Source organism: Bombina bombina, chromosome 2 (genome assembly GCF_027579735.1).
Source record: "Bombina bombina isolate aBomBom1 chromosome 2, aBomBom1.pri, whole genome shotgun sequence".
NCBI lineage: Eukaryota > Metazoa > Chordata > Amphibia > Anura > Bombinatoridae > Bombina > Bombina bombina.
In genome coordinates this window covers 33,033,592-33,059,239 of record NC_069500.1, presented here as the reverse complement: position 1 = coordinate 33,059,239, position 25,648 = coordinate 33,033,592, and the positions used below count along the sequence as shown (strand labels likewise).

General features: G+C 41.4%; 1 protein-coding gene across 1 annotated transcript in view; it reads right to left on the bottom strand.

Moving 5' to 3' along the window:
* Positions 1–17,317: 17,317 nt before the first annotated feature.
* The window catches only part of LOC128648384 (von Willebrand factor A domain-containing protein 5A), a 314,477-nt gene continuing 306,146 nt past the window's right edge, over positions 17,318–25,648 (bottom strand). The window contains exons 19-22 of the mRNA XM_053700991.1: positions 25,242–25,292; positions 24,053–24,258; positions 22,425–22,551; positions 17,318–17,923 (exon numbers count right to left, since the gene is read on the bottom strand). Of these exons, the coding sequence (XP_053556966.1) occupies positions 17,844–17,923; positions 22,425–22,551; positions 24,053–24,258; positions 25,242–25,292 (464 nt within the window). The 3' untranslated portion in view covers positions 17,318–17,843. The remainder of the gene's footprint in view (positions 17,924–22,424; positions 22,552–24,052; positions 24,259–25,241; positions 25,293–25,648) is intronic.

The window sequence follows — 25,648 nt, the reverse complement described above, 5'->3', positions numbered from 1 at the left end:
GTCTAATTAGTGCCAAAGAAACTTAACAAGAAAACATGGGAAATTAAGATTCCCAAAGGAACAAAATAAGAACTATTGTGATTCCACCTTAAGAATCATTCACCTGAGAAATCTACCTTAAGAAACAATCACCTGGAAACACATTAACCAATGAGAAGGAAGTAATGGCTTTTTAAATCCAAGTTCTGGCAGCAACTGATATCTTGATAAAGCCCACACACATGGGTGAAACGCGTAGAAGTTGAAGTTGCCTGTTACCAGAACCAAACCCACTAGGTACCTAGTATTTACCCGCGCGTATTAACGCTAAGAGCGGGTGCCCATTCCACCTCGAGGATCGTACTTACGAAAATCCAGACTGCTTGTCACAAACAGGGAGCTGTGAATATTGGAAGCAAAAGATAACAGCTCATCAGATATTCACACGCAAGGAGCGGCGTACCTCTGCCGGTTACCTCCCCACGGAGGGAGTGGAGAATCCTGTGCCAGAGGATAGGAGCTGCAGCACACAAAGCGGCCCACACGCAAGGAGCGTGTTACGATTAAAGACCACAGTCTCTGAGATACATCACAGCGACATCTGGATACAGTCGCTGCAACTTTCTGTGAGTTAAAGTTATATATATAACCAAGCAAGGATACAAAGTATCGTAAATAAGGAACATTTTATCGCTTGTATCCAGTATATTAATTTTAATCACAGTGATAAGTCTTGTATGCAATAAACCATACAACCAAAGGGATTTAATCTGTTGAAAATTTATAAGGACTATAAAGACTGTCCATTATATCCAGGAATAAACTAATTGATTTTAAGGACTCAAACATTGATCAATGCAATTTTAAAAGCGCTTATTATAAATATATGTTTTTATATCAGGGTGGTATTCCTACAGTACTAGTTAAAAATATTGTATCTAATTTTAATTTATGTGTCTTCAAATGTTTTCATATATTGTTTTATGAATTTATGTATTGCACAAATCAGGGATTATTTCCACTAGTAAAAGACTGACAAAAATTCACCGTATTTGATTTGTTCTTTGTTTTGATATAATCTTAATTAATTTGGTGTGTTAAGTATACCCAGCTTATTAGCGCCCTCTCAATTGCCATATTGTTTGATTCTAACTAGGGCCTGTGCAAACGCCTGAACGTCTGGTACAGCTGCCAGACGCTTGTGTAACAGGATAGACAGAGCAGATATCTGTCCCTTTAAGGAACTAGCCGACAAACCTTTCTCCAATCCTTCTTGGAGAAAAGACAATATCCTTGGAATCCTAATCTTACTCCACGAGTAACCCTTGGATTCACACCAACAAAGATATTTCCGCCATATTTTATGGTAAATTTTCTTGGTGACAGGCTTTCTGGCCTGTATCAGAGTATCAATAACTGATTCAGAGAACCCACGCTTAGCTAGAATTAAGCGTTCAATCTCCAAGCAGTCAGTTGCAGAGAAACTAGATTTGGATGCTTGAATGGACTTTGTATTAGAAGATCCTGCCTCGATGGCAGTTTCCATGGTGGAACCGATGACATGTCCACTAGGTCTGCATACCAAGTCCTGCGTGGCCACGCAGGCGCTATTAGAATTACCGAAGCCTTCTCCTGCTTGATTCTGGCTACTAGCCGAGGGAGAAGAGGAAACGGTGAAAAGACATAAGCTAGACTGAATGACCAAGGCGCTACTAAAGCATCTATCAATGCCGCCTTGGGATCCCTGGACCTGGATCCGTAAAGGGGAAGTTTGGTGTTCTGACGGGACGCCATCAGATCCAATTCTGGAATGCCCCATAGCTGGGTCAGCTGAACAAAAACCTCCGGGTGGAGTTCCCACTCCCCCGGATGGAAAGTCTGACGACTTAGAAAATCCACCTCCCAGTTGTCTACTCCTGGGATGTGAATTGCAGATAGATGGCAGGAGTGATCCTCCGCCCATTTGATGATCTTGGTTACTTCCTTCATCGCTAGGGAACTCTTTGTTCCTCCCTGATGATTGATGTACGCTACAGTCGTGATGTTGTCCGACTGAAATCTGATGAATTTGGCCTCCGCTAGTTGAGGCCATGCCTGGAGCGTATTGAATATCGCTCTCAGTTCCAAAATGTTTATCGGGAGAAGAGATTCTTCCCGAGACCATAGACCCTGAGCTTTCAGGGAGTCCCAGACCGCACCCCAGCCTAACAGACTGGCATCGGTCGTGACAATGATCCACTCCGGTCCGCGGAAACTCATTCCCTGAGACAGGTGATCCTGAGACAATTACCAGAGAAGAGAGACTCTGGTTTTCTGGTCCATTTGTATTTGAGGAGACAAATCTGCATAATCCCCATTCCACTGTTTGAGCATGCACAGTTGCAGTGGTCTTAGATGAATTCGGGCAAAAGGGACTACGTCCATTGCCGCAACGATGAAACCAATTACCTCCATGCACTGAGCCACAGAAGGCAGAGGAATGGGATGAAGAACTCGGCAAGTATTCAAAAGTTTTGACTTCCTGACCTCTGTCAGAAAGATTTTCATTTCTACCGAGTCTATTAGTGTTCCCAGGAAGGGGACCCTTGTGAGCGGGGACAGAGAACTTTTTTCTACGTTCATCTTCCACCCGTGAGACCTTAGAAAGGCCAGAACAATGTCCGTATGAGCCTTGGCTCTGTGAAAAGATGACGCCTGTATTAAGATGTCGTCTAGGTAAAGTGCTACTGCAATGCCCCGCGGTCTTAGTACCGCTAGAAGGGACCCCAGCACCTTTGCGAAAATTCTGGGAGCGGTGGCCAACCCGAAAGGAAGGGCCACGAACTGGTAATGCGTGTCCAGAAAGGCGAACCTTAGGAACTGATGATGATCTTTGTGGATAGGAATATGTAGGTACGCATCCTTTAGATCCACGGTAGTCATATATTGACCTTCCTGGATCATCGGCAAGATTGTCCGAATGGTTTCCATTTTGAAAGATGGAACTCTGAGGAATTTGTTTAGAATTTTTAGATCCAGGATTGGCCTGAAAGTTCCTTCCTTTTTGGGAACTACAAACAGGTTTGAGTAAAAGCCCAGTCCTTGTTCTGCAATTGGAACTGGGTGTATCACTCCCATCTTTAGAAGATCTTCTACACAGCGTAAGAACGCCTGTTTCTTTGTCTGGTCTGAAGACAAACGAGAAATATGGAACCTTCCCCTTAGAGGAAAGTCCTTGAATTCTAGAAGATACCCCTGAGCAACAATTTCTAATGCCCAGGTATCTGGAACATCTCTTGCCCAAGCCTGAGCAAAGAGAGAAAGTCTGCCCCCTACTAGATCGGGGGCTACCCCTTCATGCTGTCTTGGCAGCAGGCGCAGGCTTCTTGGCCTGTTTACCCTTATTCCAGCCCTGCAAGGGTTTCCAGGTTGCTTTGGGCTGAGAAGCGTTACCCTCTTGCTTTGCGGCAGCAGAGGTTGAAGCAGGTCCGCTCCTGAAGTTGCGAAAGGAGCGAAAATTAGCCTTGTTTTTGGCCTTAAACGGTCTATCCTGCGGGAGGGCATGACCCTTCCCCCCAGTGATATCTGCGATAATTTCTTTCAACTCGGGACCAAACAGGGTCTTTCCCTTGAAAGGAATGTTTAGTAACTTAGTTTTGGACGACATGTCAGCCGACCATGATTTGAGCCAAAGTGCTCTTTGCGCCATAATGGCAAAACCTGAATTTTTCGCCGCTAACTTAGCTAATTGGAAAGCGGCATCAGTGATAAAAGAATTAGCCAGCTTTAGAGCGTGAATTCTATCCATGACTTCGTCATATGAAGTCTCCCTCTGGAGCGACTCCTCCAGCGCCTCAAACCAAAAAGCCGCTGCAGTAGTTACAGGAATAATGCAGGCAATTGGTTGAAGAAGGAAACCTTGCTGAACAAACATTTTCTTCAGCAAACCTTCCAATTTTTTATCCATAGGGTCTTTAAAACCACAACTGTCTTCTATAGGTATAGTTGTACGCTTAGCAAGTGTTGAAACTGCTCCCTCTACCTTAGGGACCGTCTGCCATGCGTCCCGCCTGGGGTCATTTATGGGAAACATTTTCTTAAAGATATGGGGGGAACAAAAGGTACACCTGGTCTCTCCCACTCCCTAGTCACAATATTCGCCACACTCTTCGGGATCGGAAACGCATCAGTGTATACAGGGACCTCTAAAAACCTGTCCATTTTACACAATTTTTCTGGGACCACCATGGGGTCACAATCATCCAGCGTAGCTAAAACCTCCTTAAGCAGGACGCAGAGGTGTTCCAGCTAAAATTTAAACACTAAAGAATCTGAATCTGCCCGCTGAGAAATTTTTCCTGTGTCAGAAATTTCTCCCTCTGACAGACCATCCCTCACTGCCACTTCAGAGCGTTGTGAGGGTACAACAGACAAATCATCCAAAGCTTCTGATTGCTCATCCTCTGTTCTTAAAACTGAGCTATCACGCTTTTTTGGAAAAACTGGCAGTTTGGATAGAAATGGCGCAAGGGAATTATCCATGACTGCTGCTAATTGTTGTAATGTAATAGGGCACAATGCGCTAGAGGTACTAGGCAACGCTTGCGCGGGTGTAACTGGTGTCGACACATGGGGAGAGGAAGGAGGACTATCCTCATTACCTTCCGTCAAGGAATCATCTTGGCTAAATTTTTAAGTGTCACTGCATGGTCATTAAAATGTTTAGATACTTTAGCACACTTTAAACACAAATGCAATGGGGGTACCGCCATGGCTTTTAAACACATAGAACAAGGTCTATCTGTAGGCTCAGACATGTTAGACAGACTTAGATAGCACTCAAATACAGAAAAATACACTTTTTGAAAAAACGTTACTGTGCCTTTAAATAATAAAAAGCACACGCTTTTTTACTAAATCTCAAAAAAACATCTGATCTTTATGAAATTTACACCATATAATCCTAATGCTTTGAAAAGATTGCACACCAAGTTTCAAGCCAATTAACCCCTTATTGCCCAAACTGGAGCAAATTGAAGCTGGCCACCAGTTTAACACACTACCTTCCTTGGGGATTAGTTTTGGAATGAAAATAAGCCTCCCTGTAGTCCTCCTGCAATCTCTGGACTCTACATGTGAAGCTGCATGAAGCTGTCTTGCAAAAGAACTGCGCAATTGAGGCGCGGAAATTAGGCCCTCTCCATCTTCACTCCGGAGTTGTGGGGCCTTCCTAAACCAAATTAGGTGTCTAAAATTATGCCAGGCGTATAAAACCCCTAAAAAGTGTTCCAAACATAATAAACACGTGTGCAAATGTCAGATTATAGTAAAAAATAATCGATTTTTCCCATAACAGTGTCCACCAGTGATTTAAGGCCTTTTAACTAAGCCATCCTTCTGTACTGAGTCTCAGAATATGGCTTACCTTCCCACATGGAGATTTCTGTCAGTCTTCTAGCATTACCAAGTTTTGTTAGAAAAAAAGTGACTGAGCATACCTTATGCAGTTAAGCCTGCAAACTGTTCCCCCCAACTGAAATTCTCCGGTACTCAACAGTCCTGTGTGGGAACAGCAATGGATTTTAGTTACAACATGCTAAAATCTTTTTCCTCTCAGCAGAAATCTTCATCACTTTCTGCCTCAGAGTAAATAGTACAAACCGGCACTATTTTAAAATAACAAACTCTTGATTGAAGAAATAAAAACTACAAATCTAACACCACATACTCTTTACCCTCCCGTGGAGATGCTACTTGTTAGAGCGGCAAAGAGAATGACTGGGGGGGGCGGAGCCTGAGGGGAGCTATATGGACAGCTCTGCTGTGTGCTCTCTTTGCCACTTCCTGTAGGGATTGAGAATATCCCACAAGTAAGGATGAATCCGTGGACTGGATACACCATGTAAGAGAAAGAGGTCCAGCGATTCGCAAATTTTTACAGACGTTTTATACATAATTTTGCTTCCATTGCAAAAACCCTCAAAGTCCTAACAAAAGACCAATCTAGTTACTCCTGGGACACACTGCCAAAAAGCTTTTGACTGGCTCAAATCCTGTTTTGTCACATAGCCGGTGCTTCAAATACCTGATACCTCATGTCCTTTTGTTTTAGAAGTAGACGTGTCAGACTATGCCATAGCATCAATTCAATCTCAAAGGGCAAGCCCTAAAGAACCACTCCATCCTATCTCTTACTACTATAGAATTCTAACTGCATCAGAACTAAATTACCCTGTGGGTGAGAAGGAACTACTTGCTATCAAGTGTTCCTTCGACCAATGGAGACACCTACTAGAAGGTGTTGAGCATCCCGTGACCAAAAACCATTAGGTTTGTTACAACCCCTACCAATACCTGATTGGCCATGGACCACTGTTTCCATGGATTACATTGTTGAGCTTCCAAGATCATCTGGTTTTACTGTCATCTTTGTTGTAGTGGACTTGTTCTCCAAGATGGCCCATTTTATACCCACTAAATCTCTTCCTACCGCCCAACTTCCAGCTGATTTGTTTTTGAAGGAGATAATTTGACTATTCTTCTCACATAAACAAGAGACCTGGGCTGATTATTTAAGTTTTGCAGAGTTTGTTTACAACACCACCACTAACTGGTTATTCCCCTTTCTATATCAACTCCGGAATCCATCCACGATTCCATGCAATTACAACCCAAGATTCGTCTTGCCCTCAAGTCTCCGATTTAGTCAAGTCTATTAACCATCCGGGACAACATTAAGCAAGCACAGACCACTCACAAAAGATACTATGATCTCCGTCATAGACCTCATCCGCAATATACTGTTGGACAAAAGGTATGGTTGGCCACCAAGAATCTAAGATTGCCAAACACCTGCAGAAAGTTAAACAAACTTTTCATAGGGCCATTCCCTATCACTGCAATCCTCAATCCAATGACTGTCACCCTACAGTTATCACATTACCGTATACATCCCACTTTCCATATTTCATTGATTAAACCATGTCTAATATGACTCCTGGGAGCCTGCTACCAACCTCTCTGCAGATCGGTTGGTATCATTGTTTCATCGCCGCAATCCTGATAGACCAGCCCCGTGAAACCTCCTTGAGGTTTCTTTCTGGGGGGGAATGCGTCATGTATATTCCACCTTAACTGATACCATCATTTTCATTGTTCCACCTTAAGTACTAACAGGTATCCTCTGCACCGTATTTAATGGGACACTGAACCCAAATTTTTTCTTTCGTGATTCAGATAGAGCATGTATTTTTAAGCAATTTTCTAATTTATTCCTATTATCAAATTTTTTTCATTCTCTTGGTATGTTTATTTGAAAAGCAAGAATGTAAGTTTAGATGCCGGCCCATTTTTGGTGAACAACCTGGGTTGTCCTTGCTGATTGGACAGCACCAATAAAAAAAAAGTGCTGTCCATGGATCTGAACCAAAAATTTGCTGGCTCTTAGATGCCTTCTGTTTCAAATAAAGATAGCAAGAGAACGAAGAAAAATTGATAATAGAAGTAAATTAGAAAGTTGCTTAAAATTGTATGCTCTATCTGATTCATGAAAGAAAAAAATTGGGTTCAGTGTCCCTTTAAGTCCCCACCTACCTTGCTTCATTGCTGGATTATTGAAGCCTTTCACTTCACATGCCTAAACCCAGCCCTGAAGCTATTCGCAGCTCTATACCTACACAGAGCAACTTTGGGAACTTCCACGATCATCGCCACAGAGTATTCCGTCTGACCTGACGCTGGTCTCTCTACTGCTGCAGGAGCCTCACTATTCCAGACATCATCCCTCCAACTCCTCTCAAGCACGGTACTTTTCCGGTGTTACCGCAGCACGCAACTCCAGCATCCGTCCTCCTAACTGATTGACGCAGATATCCGGTGGTCGTGAGTACTAAGTAGAATAGAGCAATTGCCTATTCTGCTGATTCTACTGTATACAAGGATTAACATTGTCCTCAATAAGACTTGCCTGATTTTCACTTTACTGTTTATCACATTGGTTACAGCCACCTTGAATACTCTGTTACAGTTAATAACAACCTGTACTTAGACTTATTTTTTCTCCTATATCATATGCAGATTCTTATATTCAAAGCCTCTACTCAATCTGTGTGTATATATATATATATATATATATATATATATATAATTATCTTACAGTTTCAGAGGCTAAACTATCTTTCATTTGTGTTGGATTGCAATGCTACAAGCATATATCCCAATATAATTGATACAAACTCACATTTTACAAGGAAGAAATACAGATTTCCTGACACAATTTTGACACCCACGACTCCAAATGAGAGTTCGGAACCGGGAACAATTTCTTAAAGGAAGATGAAGGGGAAAAGGAAGAACCAATCCTTTCCCATTCATTCTTAATAATGTTCGCACACATTCAAGGTGCAAAGAGCTGCAGCTGGTTTCAAACTGCAAACCTTCCGCATGCTAGTCAACCATACACACTACTAGCTGTTGATGGACCAGGTCCAAAAACATAATTTATGTAAGAACTTACCTGATAAATTCATTTCTTTCATATTAGCAAGAGTCCATGAGCTAGTGACGTATGGGATATACATTCCTACCAGGAGGGGCAAAGTTTCCCAAACCTCAAAATGCCTATAAATACACCCCTCACCACACCCACAAATCAGTTTAACGAATAGCCAAGAAGTGGGGTGATAAGAAAAAAGTGCGAAAGCATAAAAAATAAGGAATTGGAATAATTGTGCTTTATACAAAAAAATCATAACCACCACAAAAAAGGGTGGGCCTCATGGACTCTTGCTAATATGAAAGAAATGAATTTATCAGGTAAGTTCTTACATAAATTATGTTTTCTTTCATGTAATTAGCAAGAGTCCATGAGCTAGTGACGTATGGGATAATGATTACCCAAGATGTGGATCTTTCCACGCAAGAGTCACTAGAGAGGGAGGGATAAAATAAAGACAGCCAATTCCGCTGAAAAATAATCCATACCCAAAATAAAGTTTAAATGATAAGCAGAAGATTCAAACTGAAACAGCTGCCTGAAGTACTTTTCTACAGAAGAAAACACATCAAAATGGTAGAATTTAGTAAAAGTATGCAAAGAAGACCAAGTTGCTGCTTTGCAAATCTGATCAACCGAAGCCTCATTCCTAAACGCCCAGGAAGTAGAAACTGACCTAGTAGAATGAGCTGTAATCCTTTGAGGCGGAGTTTTACCCGACTCGACATAAGCATGATGAATTAAAGATTTCAACCAAGATGCCAAAGAAATGGCAGAGGCCTTCTGACCTTTCCTAGAACCGGAAAAGATAACAAATAGACTAGAAGTCTTTCGGAAATTCTTAGTAGCTTCAACATAATATTTCAAAGCTCTAACAACATCCAAAGAATGCAATGATCTCTCCTTAGAATTCTTAGGATTAGGACATAATGAAGGAACCACAATTTCTCTACTAATGTTGTTAGAATTCACAACCTTAGGTAAAAATTTAAAAGAAGTTCGCAACACCGCCTTATCCTGATGAAAAATCAGAAAAGGAGACTCACAAGAAAGAGCAGATAATTCAGAAACTCGTCTGGCAGAAGAGATAGCCAAAAGGAACAAAACTTTCCAAGAAAGTAATTTGATGTCCAACGAATGCATAGGTTCAAACGGAGGAGCTTGAAGAGCCCCCAGAACCAAATTCAAACTCCAAGGAGGAGAAATTTACTTAATGACAGGTTTTATACGAACCAAAGCTTGTACAAAACAATGAATATCAGGAAGATTAGCAATCTTTCTGTGAAAAAGAACAGAAAGAGCAGAGATTTGTCCTTTCAAGGAACTTGCAGACAAACCTTTATCCAAACGATCCTGAAGAAATTGTAAAATTCTCGGAATTCTAAAAGAATGCCAGGAAAAATGATGAGAAAGACACCAAGAAATATAAGTCTTCCAGACTCTATAATATATCTCCCTAGATACAGATTTACGAGCCTGTAACATAGTATTAATCACAGAGTCAAAGAAACCTCTTTGACTAAGAATCAAGCGTTCAATCTCCATACCTTTAAATTTAAGGATTTGAGATCCTGATGGAAAAAAGGACCTTGCGCCAAAATTTCTGGTCTTAACGGAAGAGTCCACGGTTGGCAAGAGGCCATCCGGACAAGATCCGCATACCAAAACCTGTGAGGCCATGCTGGAGCCACCAGCAGTACAAACGAACACTCCTTTAGAATCTTGGAAATCACTCTTGGAAGAAGAACTAGAGGTGGAAAGATATAGGCAGGATGATACTTCCAAGGAAGTGACAATGCATCCACTGCTTCCGCTTGAGGATCCCTGGATCTGGACAGATACCTGGGAAGTTTCTTGTTTAGATGAGAGGCCATCAGATCTATTTCTGGAAGTCCCCACATTTGAACAATCTGAAGAAATACCTCTGGGTGAAGAGACCATTCGCCCGGATGTAACGTTTGGCGGCTGAGATAATCCGCTTAGACAGGAGCTGGATTCCGCCCATACCAGAATTCGAGATACTTCCTTCATAGCAAGAGGACTGCGAGTCCCTCCTTGATGATTGATGTATGCCACAGTTGTGACATTGTCTGTCTGAAAACAAATGAACGATTCTCTCTTTAGAAGAGGCCATGACTGAAGAGCTCTGAAAATTGCACGGAGTTCCAAAATATTGATCGGTAATCTCACCTCCTGAGATTCCCAAACCCCTTGTGCTGTCAGAGACCCCCAAACAGCTCCCCAACCTGTCAGACTTGCATCTGTTGAAATTACAGTCCAGGTCGGAAGAACAAAAGAAGCCCCCTGAACTAAACGATGGTGATCTGTCCACCACATCAGAGAGTGTCGTACAATCGGTGTTAAAGATATTAATTGAGATATCTTTGTGTAATCCCTGTACCACTGGTTCAGCATACAGAGCTGAAGAGGTCGCATGTGAAAACGAGCAAAGGGGATCGCGTCCGATGCTGCAGTCATAAGACCTAGAATTTCCATGCATAAAGCTACCGAAGGGAATGATTGTGACTGAAGGTTTCGACAAGCTAATATCAACTTTAGACGTCTCTTGTCTGTCAAAGACAGAGTCATGGACACTGAATCTATCTGAAAACCTAAAAAGGTTACCCTTGTCTGAGGAATCAATGAATTTTTTGGTAAATTGATCCTCCAACCATGATCTTGAAGAAACAACACAAGTCGATTCGTTTGAGATTCTGCTAAATGTGAAGACTGAGCAAGTACCAAGATATCGTCCAAATAAGGAAATACCACAATACCCTGTTCTCTGATTACAGACAGAAGGGCACCGAGAACCTTTGTAAAAATTCTTGGGGCTGTAGCTAGGCCAAACAGTAGAGCCACAAACTGGTAATGCTTGTCTAGGAAAGAGAATCTCAGAAACTGATAGTGATCTGGATGAATCGGAATATGCAGATATGCATCCTGTAAATCTATTGTGGACATATAATGCCCTTGCTGAACAAAAGGCAGGATAGTCCTTATAGTTACCATTTTGAATGTTGGTATCCTTACATAACGATTCAATATTTTTAGATCCAGAACTGGTCTGAAGGAATTCTCCTTCTTTGGTACAATGAAGAGATTTGAATAAAACCCCAGCCCCTGTTCCAGAACTGGAACTGGTATAATTACTCCAGCCAACTCTAGATCTGAAACACATTTCAGAAATGCTTGAGCCTTCGCTAGGTTTACTGGGACACGGGAAAGAAAAAATCTCTTTGCAGGAGGCCTTATCTTGAAGCCAATTCTGTAACCTTTTGAAACGATGTTCTGAATCCAGAGATTGTGAACAGAATTGAACCAAATTTCTTTGAAAAAAACGTAATCTGCCCCCTACCAGCTGAACTGGAATGAGGGCCGCACCTTCATGTGGACTTGGGAGCTGGCTTTGGTTTTCTAAAAGGCTTGGATTTATTCCAGACTGGAGATGGTTTCCAAACTGATACCGCTCCTGAGGACGAAGGATCAGGCTTTTGTTCCTTGTTGTGACGAAAGGAACGAAAACGATTATTAGACCTAAATTTACCTTTAGATTTTTTATCCTGTGGTAAAAAAGTTCCTTTCCCTCCAGTAACAGTTGAGATAATAGAATCCAACTGAGAACCAAATAATTTATTACCCTGGAAAGAAAGGGAAAGCAGAGTAGACTTAGAAGACATATCAGCATTCCAAGTTTTAAGCCATAAAGCTCTTCTAGCTAAAATAGCTAGAGACATATACCTGACATCAACTCTAATGATATCAAAGATGGCATCACAAATAAAATTATTAGCATGTTGTAGAAGAATAATAATGCTATGAGAATTATGATCTGTTACTTGTTGCGCTAAAGCTTCTAACCAAAAGGTTGAAGCTGCAGCAACATCCGCTAAAGATATAGCAGGTCTAAGAAGATTACCTGAACACAAGTAAGCTTTTCTTAGAAAGGATTCAATTTTCCTATCTAAAGGATCCTTAAAGGAAGTACCATCTGCCGTAGGAATAGTAGTACGCTTAGCAAGAGTAGAGACAGCCCCATCAACCTTAGGGATTTTGTCCCAAAATTCTAATCTGTCAGATGGCACAGGATATAATTGCTTAAAACGTTTAGAAGGAGTAAAAGAATTACCCAAATTATTCCATTCCCTGGAAATTACTTCAGAAATAGCACCAGGGACAGGAAAAACTTCTGGAATAACTACAGGAGATTTAAAAACCTTATCTAAACGTTTAGATTTAGTATCAAGAGGACTAGAATCCTCAATTTCTAATGCAATTAGGACTTCTTTAAGTAAAGAACGAATAAATTCCATTTTAAATAAATATGAAGATTTATCAGCATCAACCTCTGAGACAGAATCCTCTGAATCAGAAGAACCAATATCAGTATCAGAATGATGATGTTCATTTAAAAATTCATCTGAAAAATTAGAAGTTTTAAAAGACTTTTTACGTTTACTAGAAGGAGGAATAACAGACATAGCCTTCTTAATGGATTTAGAAACAAAATCTCTTATGTTATCAGGAACACTCTGAGTATTAGATGTTGACGGAACAGCAACAGGTAATGTAACAGTACTAAAGGAAATATTATCTGCATTAGCAAGTTTGTCATGACAAACAGTACAAACAACAGCTGGAGGAACAGATACCAAAAGTTTACAGCAGATACACTTAGCTTTGGTAGCTCCAGCACCAGGCAGGGATATTCCAGAAGTATCTTCTGACTCAGCTTCAACGTGGGACATCTTGCAATATGTAATAGAAAAAACAACATATAAAGCAAAATTGATCAAATTCCTTAAATGACAGTTTCAGGAATGGGAAAAAAATGCCATAGAACAAGCTTCTAGCAACCAGAAGCACAAAATAATGAGACTTAAATAATGTGGAGACAATAGTGACGCCCATATTTTTTTAGCGCCAAAAAAGCCGCCCACATTATTTGGCGCCTAAATGCTTTTGGCGCCAAAATGACGCCACATCCGGAACGCCGACACCTTTGGCGCGAAAAAAAAACGTCAAAAATGACGCAACTTCCGGCGACACGTATGACGCCGGAAACAGAAAAAAAATTTGCGCCAAAAAAGTCAGCGCCAAGAATGACGCAATAAAATGAAGCATTTTCAGCCCCCGCGAGCCTAACAGCCCACAGGGAAAAGTCAAATTTTTAAGGTAAGAAAAAATGATTTATTCATATGCATTATCCCAAATATGAAACTGACTGTCTGAAATAAGGAAATGTTGAACATCCTGAGTCAAGGCAAATAAATGTTTGAATACATATATTTAGAACTTTATATAAAAGTGCCCAACCATAGCTTAGAGTGTCACAGAAAATAAGACTTACTTACCCCAGGACACTCATCTACATGTAGTAGAAAGCCAAACCAGTACTGAAACGAGAATCAGTAGAGGAAATGGTATATATAAGAGTATATCGTCGATCTGAAAAGGGAGGTAAGAGATGAATCTCTACGACCGATAACAGAGAACCTATGAAATAGACCCCGTAGAAGGAGATCACTGCATTCAAATAAGCAATACTCTGCTCACATCCCTCTGACATTCACTGCACGCTGAGAGGAAAACCGGGCTCCAACCTGCTGCGGAGCGCATATCAACGTAGAATCTAGCACAAACTTACTTCACCACCTCCATAGGAGGCAAAGTTTGTAAAACTGATTTGTGGGTGTGGTGAGGGGTGTATTTATAGGCATTTTGAGGTTTGGGAAACTTTGCCCCTCCTGGTAGGAATGTATATCCCATACGTCACTAGCTCATGGACTCTTGCTAATTACATGAAAGAAAAGGACAAATCCAGGTCCTCAAAAAGAAGGCCAAACTGCTCAAACAGCGGTAAGAGGGCGCTAAGCCCTCCAACCCTCCACTGAGTGAGAGAAGAACTCTAGGGTCTGATAATACCAGATGTAATAGAGAGTGACGCAGCGGAAACTCTACTGACCCAGTCATCCACGATGAAAGGCTATAAGGACTGAAACAATCCTTCCTGCCTCACGGACCCACAGGTCCTCACAAATGCTTAGTTGAAACATGTAAAACAAATGATAACCTGAGCACTCTGCGCCTCGACCAGACCAGCCAAGCAGAACAGCGCCACATGTCTGAACAGCCACAAGACCGAACAAACCCAACAGGACCTGCCTGCACCCAGGGCCCTAACCGGCAAGCTGCATAAATCCTCCCTCAGAGGGGAAGAAAGGAAAAGAGACTTTTTTTTTTAACATAGGACTAACATGTCCAAAAATACTTCCGAAGAAGTAACAAAGAGTATAGATCCCATAACGGTTCCCGAAGGAAACAAACAAAATAAAAAAACATCCTAACAGATAAAAAGAAAATATAAGACAACCCGGAGGGTTAATGCCCAAGAAGAAACAGGCCTACCCGCAAGACCATCGAAATGGAGCCCTGATCTTCCATAAACTGGGAAAGATCTCAATAAAATAACAATCAGGAGATTACATCATCCCCACATGTCTAATGAGGTGCACCATTCAAATTAGCAGACTGAAAATTCCCGTATCCGATAAGGATAGGGTCATTTCATAACTGAAAAACATGTCTGAGTAATACGCGAAGGTGCGCAATTCTGTAATGAAAGGCACAACACTCAGGAAAAGTTACACCCGCAGGGAACTTTAGAGGTGGGGAGACCCAGGACAATAGGTCACAAGCACAATCACAAATAAATGTCTGGACTCTGCAGACAAATAATCGCCAAAAATACGCGGAAGCGAAAACGTGCTGCAACCTCCGGGGGGGAACAGGCCGCCCTGCATGGAGGAATAATCATAAACTGGATTACCCACATATGTAGAAGTATGGAGCGGTAGGATACTCGCCTCTCGGAGGACGGGACCCCCAGAGGCAGATGGCTCAGCTGTCACTTGATTCCCTGAGCCAGAGGAACAAGGCGCTCTCATATGGCATACAGAACATACCTGGTTGACATGTGTCAAGGAGGCCAATCCGGATTCATCACCGGACGCAGAATCTGAAATAAATAAAACAGTCTCAGTATAAGAATCCTCCATAACTGAATCTGAAATTTGAACAGTCTCAGCATCAGAATCCTCCATAACTAGATAGAGGATATGCAAATATGGACTAAGAATTAAAATTAAATGGCACCTGACACCCACAATAGCTGAGGCACTCACCACCTCCTATGACCAGACCCCTACGGACTAGAATTTCTTCGCCACACTGTCAGGAATGTGGAAATGGAAGACGGAATGTAATCACGCCCGTCCACATGGTTAACTGTACAGTCCAAAAAAGTGCGCCCAACCATAAGGTTGCGTCACTTCCAGAGGCCTCAATGTTCCAAACCATGAGCCCAATTAACACCACACATAAGCAGGTTGAATCATAAATAAACATGATTAAACTCCCCCCCCCCGTTCAATAACCCCCCTCAGGAGATATTAACCCTTGATTCCAAGATACTGAAGGAGACTCCTGGACCTTGAGAGGTACCTGGGAAGTTTCTTGTTCAGACGAGAGGCCATCAGATCTATTTCTGGAGGGCCCCACATCTGCACAATTTGATAAAACACATCTGGATGGAGAGACCGCTCCCCCGGATGTAGAGATTGACGGCTGAGATAATCCGCTGCTCAGTTATCTACACCTGGGATATGAATCGCAGTGATTAGACAAGAATTGGATTTCGCCCAAGAAAGTATTCAATATACTTCTTTCATAGCTAGGGGACTGCGAGTCTCCCCTTGATGATTGACATATGCCACTGTTGTGATATCATCCATCTGAAAAAGAATGTAAGGTTCTCTCTTCAATATAGGCCAAGCCTGAAGAGCTCTGAATAGAGCACAGAGTTCCAGGATACTGATTGGTAAGCTCTCCTCTAAAGGATTCCAAACTGCTTGTGCTGTCAGAGACCCCCCAACAGCTCCCCAACCTGTAAGACTTGCATCTGTTGTGATCACAGACCAGGTAGGAGGAACAAAGGAGGCCCCTTGTCTTGAAAGGAGAATCTCAGAAATTGATAATTATCTGGATGGAATGGGATGTGAAGGCAAGCGTCCTGTAAGTCTATAGTGGACATATAATGACCTTGCTGAACAAAAGGCAGAATAGTCCTTATAGTCACCATCTTGAAAGTTGGAACTCTTACAAATTGATTTAACGGTTTCAGATTGGTACTAAACACCTGACTCAGGGCAGATACATAAACATATACATAACAAATTTTAAATTTAAAAAGTGCCCAAACCATAGCTGAGTGTGTCTCCAAAAAGATAAAATGTATACTTGCCGTTTAAGACACCCATGCATCCACATATAGCAGGCAGCCAAACCAGTACTGAAACATATCAGCAGAGGTGATGGTAGAGGAGTATAATGTCGATCTGTAAAGGGAGGCAGATGATGAATCAATGCGACCGAATATACAGAGAGCCTTTATGCAAAGATTTCCCAGAGGCGAAAACATGATATCATCAGGCAGTACTCCCTTCACTTCCCTCAAACACTGTACACAGAGTTTCACCACCTCCTAAGGAGGCAGATTTTTTAACTTGGGTATGAGTGAGGTTGGGTAATTATAGGCTTTTGAGGTTTGGGAAACTTTGCCTCCTCCTGGTAGGAATGTCTATCCCCATCAGTAACAAGCTCGTGGACTCTCGCCACCTAAATGAAAAATTAATATTCATATCAGGTTAGTGCACTTAAGAAAATGTGATTGGGTTTGCACAAAAGTAAATGTGTTATTGGTGACAAAATCCTTATAAGCTTCTGTACATGTTAAAGGGACATGTAGCGGTTGTAATGGTTAGAGGGACAGAACTATATAATACACAAGCATAAATAAGAAATCTGTTTTATCAAGACAAGAAGAATAGTTTTTTTTATTAAACATAAAATAAAGGTAGCACTGTACTTGCACCAATAAGGCTGACAAGGAAAAGGGATACAACTCCTAAATTTATTTATTTGCAAACAGACAAGTAGCATAGTAAGACAGGCTTCACATTTATCGTAGGTATGGGCATTCTATTATTCATCCCTATGAACAAATGACAAATATGACTGTGGGTAGTGGCCTCCTCTTTTTGGAGTGGATTTGCACTTTCAAAGGAACAAGTTCAGCTCTGAAAAGAGCAGAATGCTGCTACTCACAGCCATATTTGTTATTCGTTCATCTGAATGAATTACAATTGCACATAGCTAAGTTATACACATATAAAGGTTGTTTGGTAGAGTTTTCAGAGAGGAACTGTGAATAAAAAGGCACTAAATTAATAACAGATGTTATAAGATGAACTAAAAACCCTATTTATTGCAGCATTCAGGGAGCAAAGTCTTGGCTCATCTCTTCTGTTCCAGGAAGTGCTCAGATGATTTCTTACAGGCTGAAAACTTTAGGATCAACTGAACCTTTCAGCAACTCGTTGGCAGCTTTGACGAACTCACTCAATGAAGCACCTTAAGAAAATACATATTTGACTTTAGAAAATTATTCTTAAAAAAATAAAATAAAAAAAATAAAAAAAAATCAAGAAAGCAGAATGCATCAACCCAGGTATACAGAAATGTAACATTTAGAAAAAAAGCGCAGTGCCAAATGTGCAACTCTCAAACCCTAAACCTCCAACAATGTTAGCTCATATTTTACTCACAATCATGTGCCACAGACACATGGAGAGGTTGTGCACCCCCACTAGACAACCATGTATCTGTAATTTCATAAAAAAAAAAAAAAAAGAATAAATAGGAAATTGGGAGAACTAATTAAAGGGAAATGAAACCCACAATTCTTTCATGATTCGGATAGAACATACAATTTTAAACAACATTCTAATTTACTTATGGTGGAAGTTGGAGTTCTGGCTTAATAAGACCCTTAAAATCTCTCCTCTGGGCTTTACACAATTTTATATTATATTTGGCCCGAAGAATCATAATCCATATGATAAATTCATATTTCTCTCCATTCTGGCAACCAGATATCTTATCTTTAAAAAATGGAAAATGAGAGCAACCCCATCTATCTCGGAGATCAAGAATTGCCTGAAAAAACAATGTTTACTAGAACAAAGAGACACTAACTTAGATAAAGACGAAGATATCAGACAATTCTTTGGTAAATGGTCAGTTTTTATTAAGTCTTTGCCTGAGGTTGAGATGAATGATTTAATATTCCCATTTAGAAATTCAGAATTGGTGCTCCTGGGTGCTTGGTAATGATCTAGTGACTGAGATAACTTAGGAAACTTCATTTCAACTTTTTTATGGTCTCTTTACCACGCCTTCTGTCCTTCGCAACACGGCCTCTCGTGGGGGGGGGGGGGGGAGGAGGTCCCCTTTGTTCCTTCCTTGTCACCACCCTGTTTCCCTTCTCTTCCTTCCCCGTTTCCCTTTTTTTTTTTTTTTCTCTTCGGTTGGGGGGGTTGGGCTTGTTTATTTAAAAGACAAAACTTCAGCAGAACAATTAATTATTTACTGATTGATGGAAGCATAAAATGTTTTTGAATTGCTTAAATGTTTAAATCTGAGATTTTTATATTTTGCTTTTGTGAATTATTGCTGATTTGTAAATAAAGTAAAAAAAACAAAAAACTGTATGTTCTATCTGAATCATGAAACAAACAAAATGCGTTTCATGTCCCTTAAACAGTTTGTGACTCAAATGTAGCAATTTGAACATTTAACCTTATGTTCAATCCATATTTTGTATACGTTTTTATCACCCTATTTCCCAGCACAACTTTACTGCATGTAACAATGGCTGCCAAACTGAATCAGTCACCACTACCCCGAGTGCCGAAAACATGGTCTGTGTTCAGACTAGTTTGATTCAGCGTTCAACAAACTTTTCTGATTTACACCCGTTAAGCACAGCAGACTCTGTACTGTCACTCTAAGTAAGGTGCCTGATTCCATACATTTGGTGGCACAAAGTGCAAACCATCACATCAACCCTCACATGGGCAGAACGCAACCCTCACATGGGCAGAACGCAACCCTCACATGGGCAGAACGCAACCCTCACATGGGCAGAACACAACCCTTACATGGGCAGAACACAACCCTCACATGGGCAGAACACAACCCTCACATGGGCAGAACGCAACCCTCACATGGGCAGAACGCAACCCTCACATGGGCAGAACGCAACCCTCACATGGGCAGAACGCAACCCTCACATGGGCAGAACGCAACCCTCACATGGGCAGAACGCAACCCTCACATGGGCAGAACGCAACCCTCACATGGGCAGAACACAACCCTCACATGGGCAGAACACAACCCTCACATGGGCAGAACACAACCCTTACAATCGCAGAACACAACCCTTACAATCGCAGAACGCAACCCTCACATGGGCAGAACGCAACCCTCACATGGGCAGAACGCAACCCTCACATGGGCAGAACGCAACCCTCACATGGGCAGAACACAACCCTCACATGGGCAGAACACAACCCTCACATGGGCAGAACACAACCCTCACATGGGCAGAACGCAACCCTCACATGGGCAGAACGCAACCCTCACATGGGCAGAACACAACCCTCACATGGGCAGAACGCAACCCTCACATGGGCAGAACGCAACCCTCACATGGGCAGAACACAACCCTTACATGGGCAGAACACAACCCTTACATGGCAGAACACAACCCTCACATGGGCAGAACGCAACCCTCACATGGCAGAACACAACCCTCACATGGGCAGAACACAACCCTCACATGGGCAGAACACAACCCTTACAATCGCAGAACGCAACCCTCACATGGGCAGAACGCAACCCTCACATGGGCAGAACACAACCCTTACATGGGCAGAACACAACCCTTACATGGGCAGAACACAACCCTTACATGGGCAGAACTCAACCCTCACATGGGCAGAACGCAACCCTCACATGGGCAGAACACAACCCTTACATGGGCAGAACACAACCCTTACATGGGCAGAACACAACCCTTACATGGGCAGAACGCAACCCTCACATGGGCAGAACGCAACCCTCACATGGGCAGAACACAACCCTTACATGGGCAGAACGCAACCCTCACATGGGCAGAACGCAACCCTCACATGGGCAGAACGCAACCCTCACACGGGCAGAACGCAACCCTCACACGGGCAGAACGCAACCCTCACACGGGCAGAACGCAACCCTCACATGGGCAGAACACAACCCTCACACGGGCAGAACGCAACCCTCACACGGGCAGAACGCAACCCTCACATGGGCAGAACGCAACCCTCACATGGGCAGAACGCAACCCTCACATGGGCAGAACGCAACCCTCACATGGGCAGAACGCAACCCTCACATGGGCAGAACACAACCCTTACATGGCAGAACACAACCCTCACATGGGCAGAACACAACCCTTACATGGGCAGAACACAACCCTCACATGGGCAGAACACAACCCTCACATGGGCAGAACACAACCCTCACATGGGCAGAACACAACCCTCACATGGGCAGAACGCAACCCTCACATGGGCAGAACGCAACCCTCACATGGGCAGAACGCAACCCTCACATGGGCAGAACGCAACCCTCACATGGGCAGAACACAACCCTTACATGGCAGAACACAACCCTCACATGGGCAGAACACAACCCTCACATGGGCAGAACTCACTCAATTCTATTAAACTGCTGAACCTGTAAGTCCCACAATACAACAGGGAACAATACATTTATTTTTATTCAGTTATAAATCAAACCTTAAAGGGACAGTAAACCTAAAAAATAATGTTATATAATTCTGCACATAGTGCAGAATTATATAACATTATTTTACTGCTATAGTTATAAAACCCTTTTTTCCCTTTTAATAATTAAAAAACATACCGCTTTTACAGACCCGCTCTCAGCTCTCTGCTGAGCGGGTCTGTTTTTTTTAGTCAGCGCATCGGGCCAGCTGTATAGTCACAGCCCGGCCCGACTGCGCCATAAGACTAAGTGCAGCTCGCTCCTGTTCTGTCTGACAGCAGGAGCGAGCTTCACTTAATGCTATGGCACGGTCGGGCCGGGCTGTGACTATACAGCTGGCCCGATGCGCTGACTTAAAAAAACAGACCTGCTCAGCAGAGAGCGGGTCTGTAAAAGCGGTATGTTTTTTAAATATTAAAAGGGAAAAAAGGGTTTTATAACTATAGCAGTAAAATAATGTTATATAATTCTGCACTATGTGCAGAATTATATAACATTATTTTTTAGGTTTACTGTCCCTTTAACATGAATTTGCTTTTAGTTTCTTATACAAGTTCTTTCTGTCTGTGTAATTAGTGAATTGCATATTTTGTGACAAAGTGGCAGTTTACATTTGATGAGATAAAACAGTGAGATCTGCACTCAATAACACGCTTAAAGAATATGACATCTGTGAACTTCAGATGAGCAGAAGGAACCCCCTGTTCAACTCATTTTACAATAGAAAAAAAATAAAGTAAGCTGTGGATTTTTTACTTTTTGGTATAATTTTAATTTGTATAAATTTGTATTTAAAAATAGCATTGTACACTACATATGATTTCCCTGCATACGTTATATTTGCATTATGCTGCAGATTTTTAACCCCTTAAGGACCAATGACGGAATTATTCCGTCATGAAACAATTGAGCAAACTGAAGCTGTGTCCTTAAGGGGTTAAAATGAACCATCGATATGATTTTTAATGCACACATTATCGCAGATTGTACAATGTATTTTTCAAACCGTTTATTTTATTGTGCAATCGATACAGATATGTTGGGAACGCCCCTTAGCGTGATACACAGCAATAGAGATAAAGTTGCCTTTGCAGCATCCAGGGAAGGACTTTGTAACACTAAACGATCTTTTAATGATGGTGACAGGAAACATCTAGTGTCATTTTGTAACTAAGCCTGCTTTATGTATTTGTTATTTCTGTATCCGTCATTCTCAGTATTTCCCTCTGAGCCACGTGTTTACCTGCTTTGGCTTTGACCCATGCCAGGGCTTTCCCCTCTAGCAGCTCCCACTCATCCTTCTGGTCAGGACAGGACGTGTGAAGCCAGATGACAGCAAGGACTGTGGCCCACACTGAAGCATCAATGCTCTAGGAATCAAGACAAAAAATAAACATATTAAACTGCTTATTTCTGTTATAATGTGCGTTACAGTTGTTTTCTTATATACATAGTATTTATTAAATAATATAAATAAGCTGCACAAGCATTTAAACTGTCATTTTAATATCACAATTTGAAGTTCTGCATTTCAAGGATAAACCCCTTAAAAACCTCAAGCATCATTATCTTTTCTCCTTTGCTGTGACCAATTAAACAGATATAAATAGCTGTCTGCACTGATGAAGCAATTACTGTACAAAAACTGCAGGATTCGCTCCAGCCTCCCCAGATAAATTACAGGACAAGCAAGTAAATAGATAATGCAAATGCATTACAGGATGACACATTTGCGTTCATTCCTCTGAGTGAATGAGTTTTGAGGTAGGCCGAGATTGAAAGTTAGCAGAGATTTAAGTGGAGTGGATATAGTTGGTAGAAGGTTATTTCATGTCGGATGGAGTCAACTGGAGAAGGAAGAAAATAAAGGACAAAATAAAGAAATAAAAGCTTTAAGAAGAAGATTCAGATAAATATTTACAGGCAACTTTATATTTATTTTAACTAGGTACAATAGCTATTAAATAGTTAATAACTATTTAATAACTACCTAGTTAAAATAAAGACAAATTTACCTGTAAAATAAAACCTAACCTAAGTTACAATTACACCTAACACTACACTATAATTCAATTAATTACCTAAATTAACTACAATTAATTACAATTAAATTAAATAAACGAAACTAAAGTTATATTGTAGCTAGCTTAGGGTTTATTTTATAGGTAAGTATTTAGTTTTAAATAGGATTAATTTATTTAATTGTAGTAATTTTATTTAGATTATTTTAAATTATATTTACTTAGGTTTAGGGGTTAATAACTTTATTATAGTGGCGGCGACGTTGGGGTGGCAGATTAGGGGTTAATAAATGTAGGTAGGTTGCAGCGACGTTGGGGGCGGCAGAGTAGGGGTTAATAAATATAATGTAGGTGTCGGCGATGTTGGGGGCAGCAGATTAGGGGTTCATAGGTATAATGCAGGTGTCGGCGATGTCGGGGCGGCAGATTGGCGGTTAATAAGTGTAATATTAGGGGTGTTTAGACTCGGGGTTCATGTTAGGGTGTTAGGTGTAGACATAAATGTTATTTCCCCATAGGAATCAATGAGGCTGCGTTAGGAGCTGAACGCTGCTTTTTTGCAGGTGTTAGGTTTTTTTTTCAGCCGACTCTGCCCCATTGATTCCTATGGGGAAATCGTGCACGAGCACGTTTAGCCAGCTCACCGCTACCGTAAGCAGCGCTGGTATTACCGTGAGATGTGGAGCTAAATTTTACTCTACGCTCACTTTTCTGCGGCTAACGCCGGGTTGGAAAAAACCTGTAATACCAGCGCTGTTTGTAGGTGAGCGGTGAGCAGAAACTGCTCGTTAGCACAGCACAGCTTACCGACAAAAACTCGTAATCTAGCCGTAAGTAAATTATTCAGTACCGGATCAGGATTTTTTCCCTTGAATTCCTCTTCTGAAAACCCCAGTACAGAAGCCAGTTCTGGCTCAAGGTCCCAGGACCCGTCAGCCTTCTGCAGAGAGATCAGTCTGATGAGGGGAGAGATCTCTGCCTCTTGTTGTGCAGGGCTGATCCATGCCTCTTGAGCTGCAGAAGGAGTCCCATCCTCAAATGAACATACTGCCGCATCTAGAAAAAAAACAAAAACATAGTTAAAAGTTCCTTTAGACAGAAATAATGTAATGTGTAATAATAATTAAAAGCTGACTTTTTTTGGTGGGGGGTTAATACATACTGTAAAAGCTAGGATCATTACGACATGCTCTAACAATTTACAGCTTGTTATTTTTGTATTAGAATATCATTTAAAAGGCAACAACAAAATAGATCATTTCAAAATTGCTAAAATATATAAGCAGCGGAAGAAATGTGATAGATCTTTAAAAAAAATGATGTCATTCAACTACATCACTGTACACGCAGATGTAACAAACAGGTCCAGAGAAGGTCAAAAGGCTGTGACACACTGCAAGCGATGCGGCGCGAGGCAAAGCAGCTGCTTTGCTCCGCGTCGCATCGCTTCTGAAGTTCAAATATTTCATCTCTGAGCGCTTAGCTACGCGACCTGACGCAGCAGAGTGCTCAGAGATGAAAAGCCAAGACACACTGAGCGCGCACAGCTGCATCTACACGCTGCGCGTCGCTCTGCTTGCAGTGTGTCACAGCCTTAAGTCAGCGACTCACAATTTCCCAGAAAGAACTAAGAATTTTCTGCTGCTTAATGGTAACTATATGTATATTACTAGGGTTCTTGAGAAATGAAAAAGAGGAATCAATATGTCAACAAAGGAGAGGTTTCAATATATCAGAAATGTGTACATGATATATAAGTAACAAAAACTTGCACTCGCTGGTCTTTTTAAAAAAAAACACATTTTACTGTAACGTTTGGGAGATAGAGTACCCCCTTCCTATTAAAATAGTTAATTCATTAAAAGTATTTAGGTACAAACACAGCAGTAGTAGCCAACGCTTAATTATGCTCAGCAACGTTTTGGGCAAGCTAGCCCTTTAGCATGCTCAGCAATACCCTTAACCCCATAGCTGCTGAGTATGGTCTACGTAAGGCATGGAGAGCAATGCACAAACTATTGAGATAAACTGACACTCACCGTACACGGCTTCACTTTCAAATGTAATCATGTCGGGCGTGGCAGCTGAGTCTGTTAATACAAATTGAAAGGCAGTTTGAATCAAACATGTTAGTTCCTACCTACAATTGCATTAGATGGTCACACATTTGAAATTATTTATACTATAAATAGTATACATGGAAATCCTTATACAAAAAACAACAATGAAAACAACCTTAAAACAGAAATTCTATATATAAAATATTCAGTGTTCTCAATGATCAAATATGTATGTATGTAAACCATCTGCCCTCTGTTAAAGAAACAGCAAGGTCAAAATGAAACTGAAGATTCTGATAGAGCACACAATGTTAAACAACTTTTAAACTCACACCCCCATTATCAAAATATGTATATATATTTTTTTTTTATATGCACACTCTGAG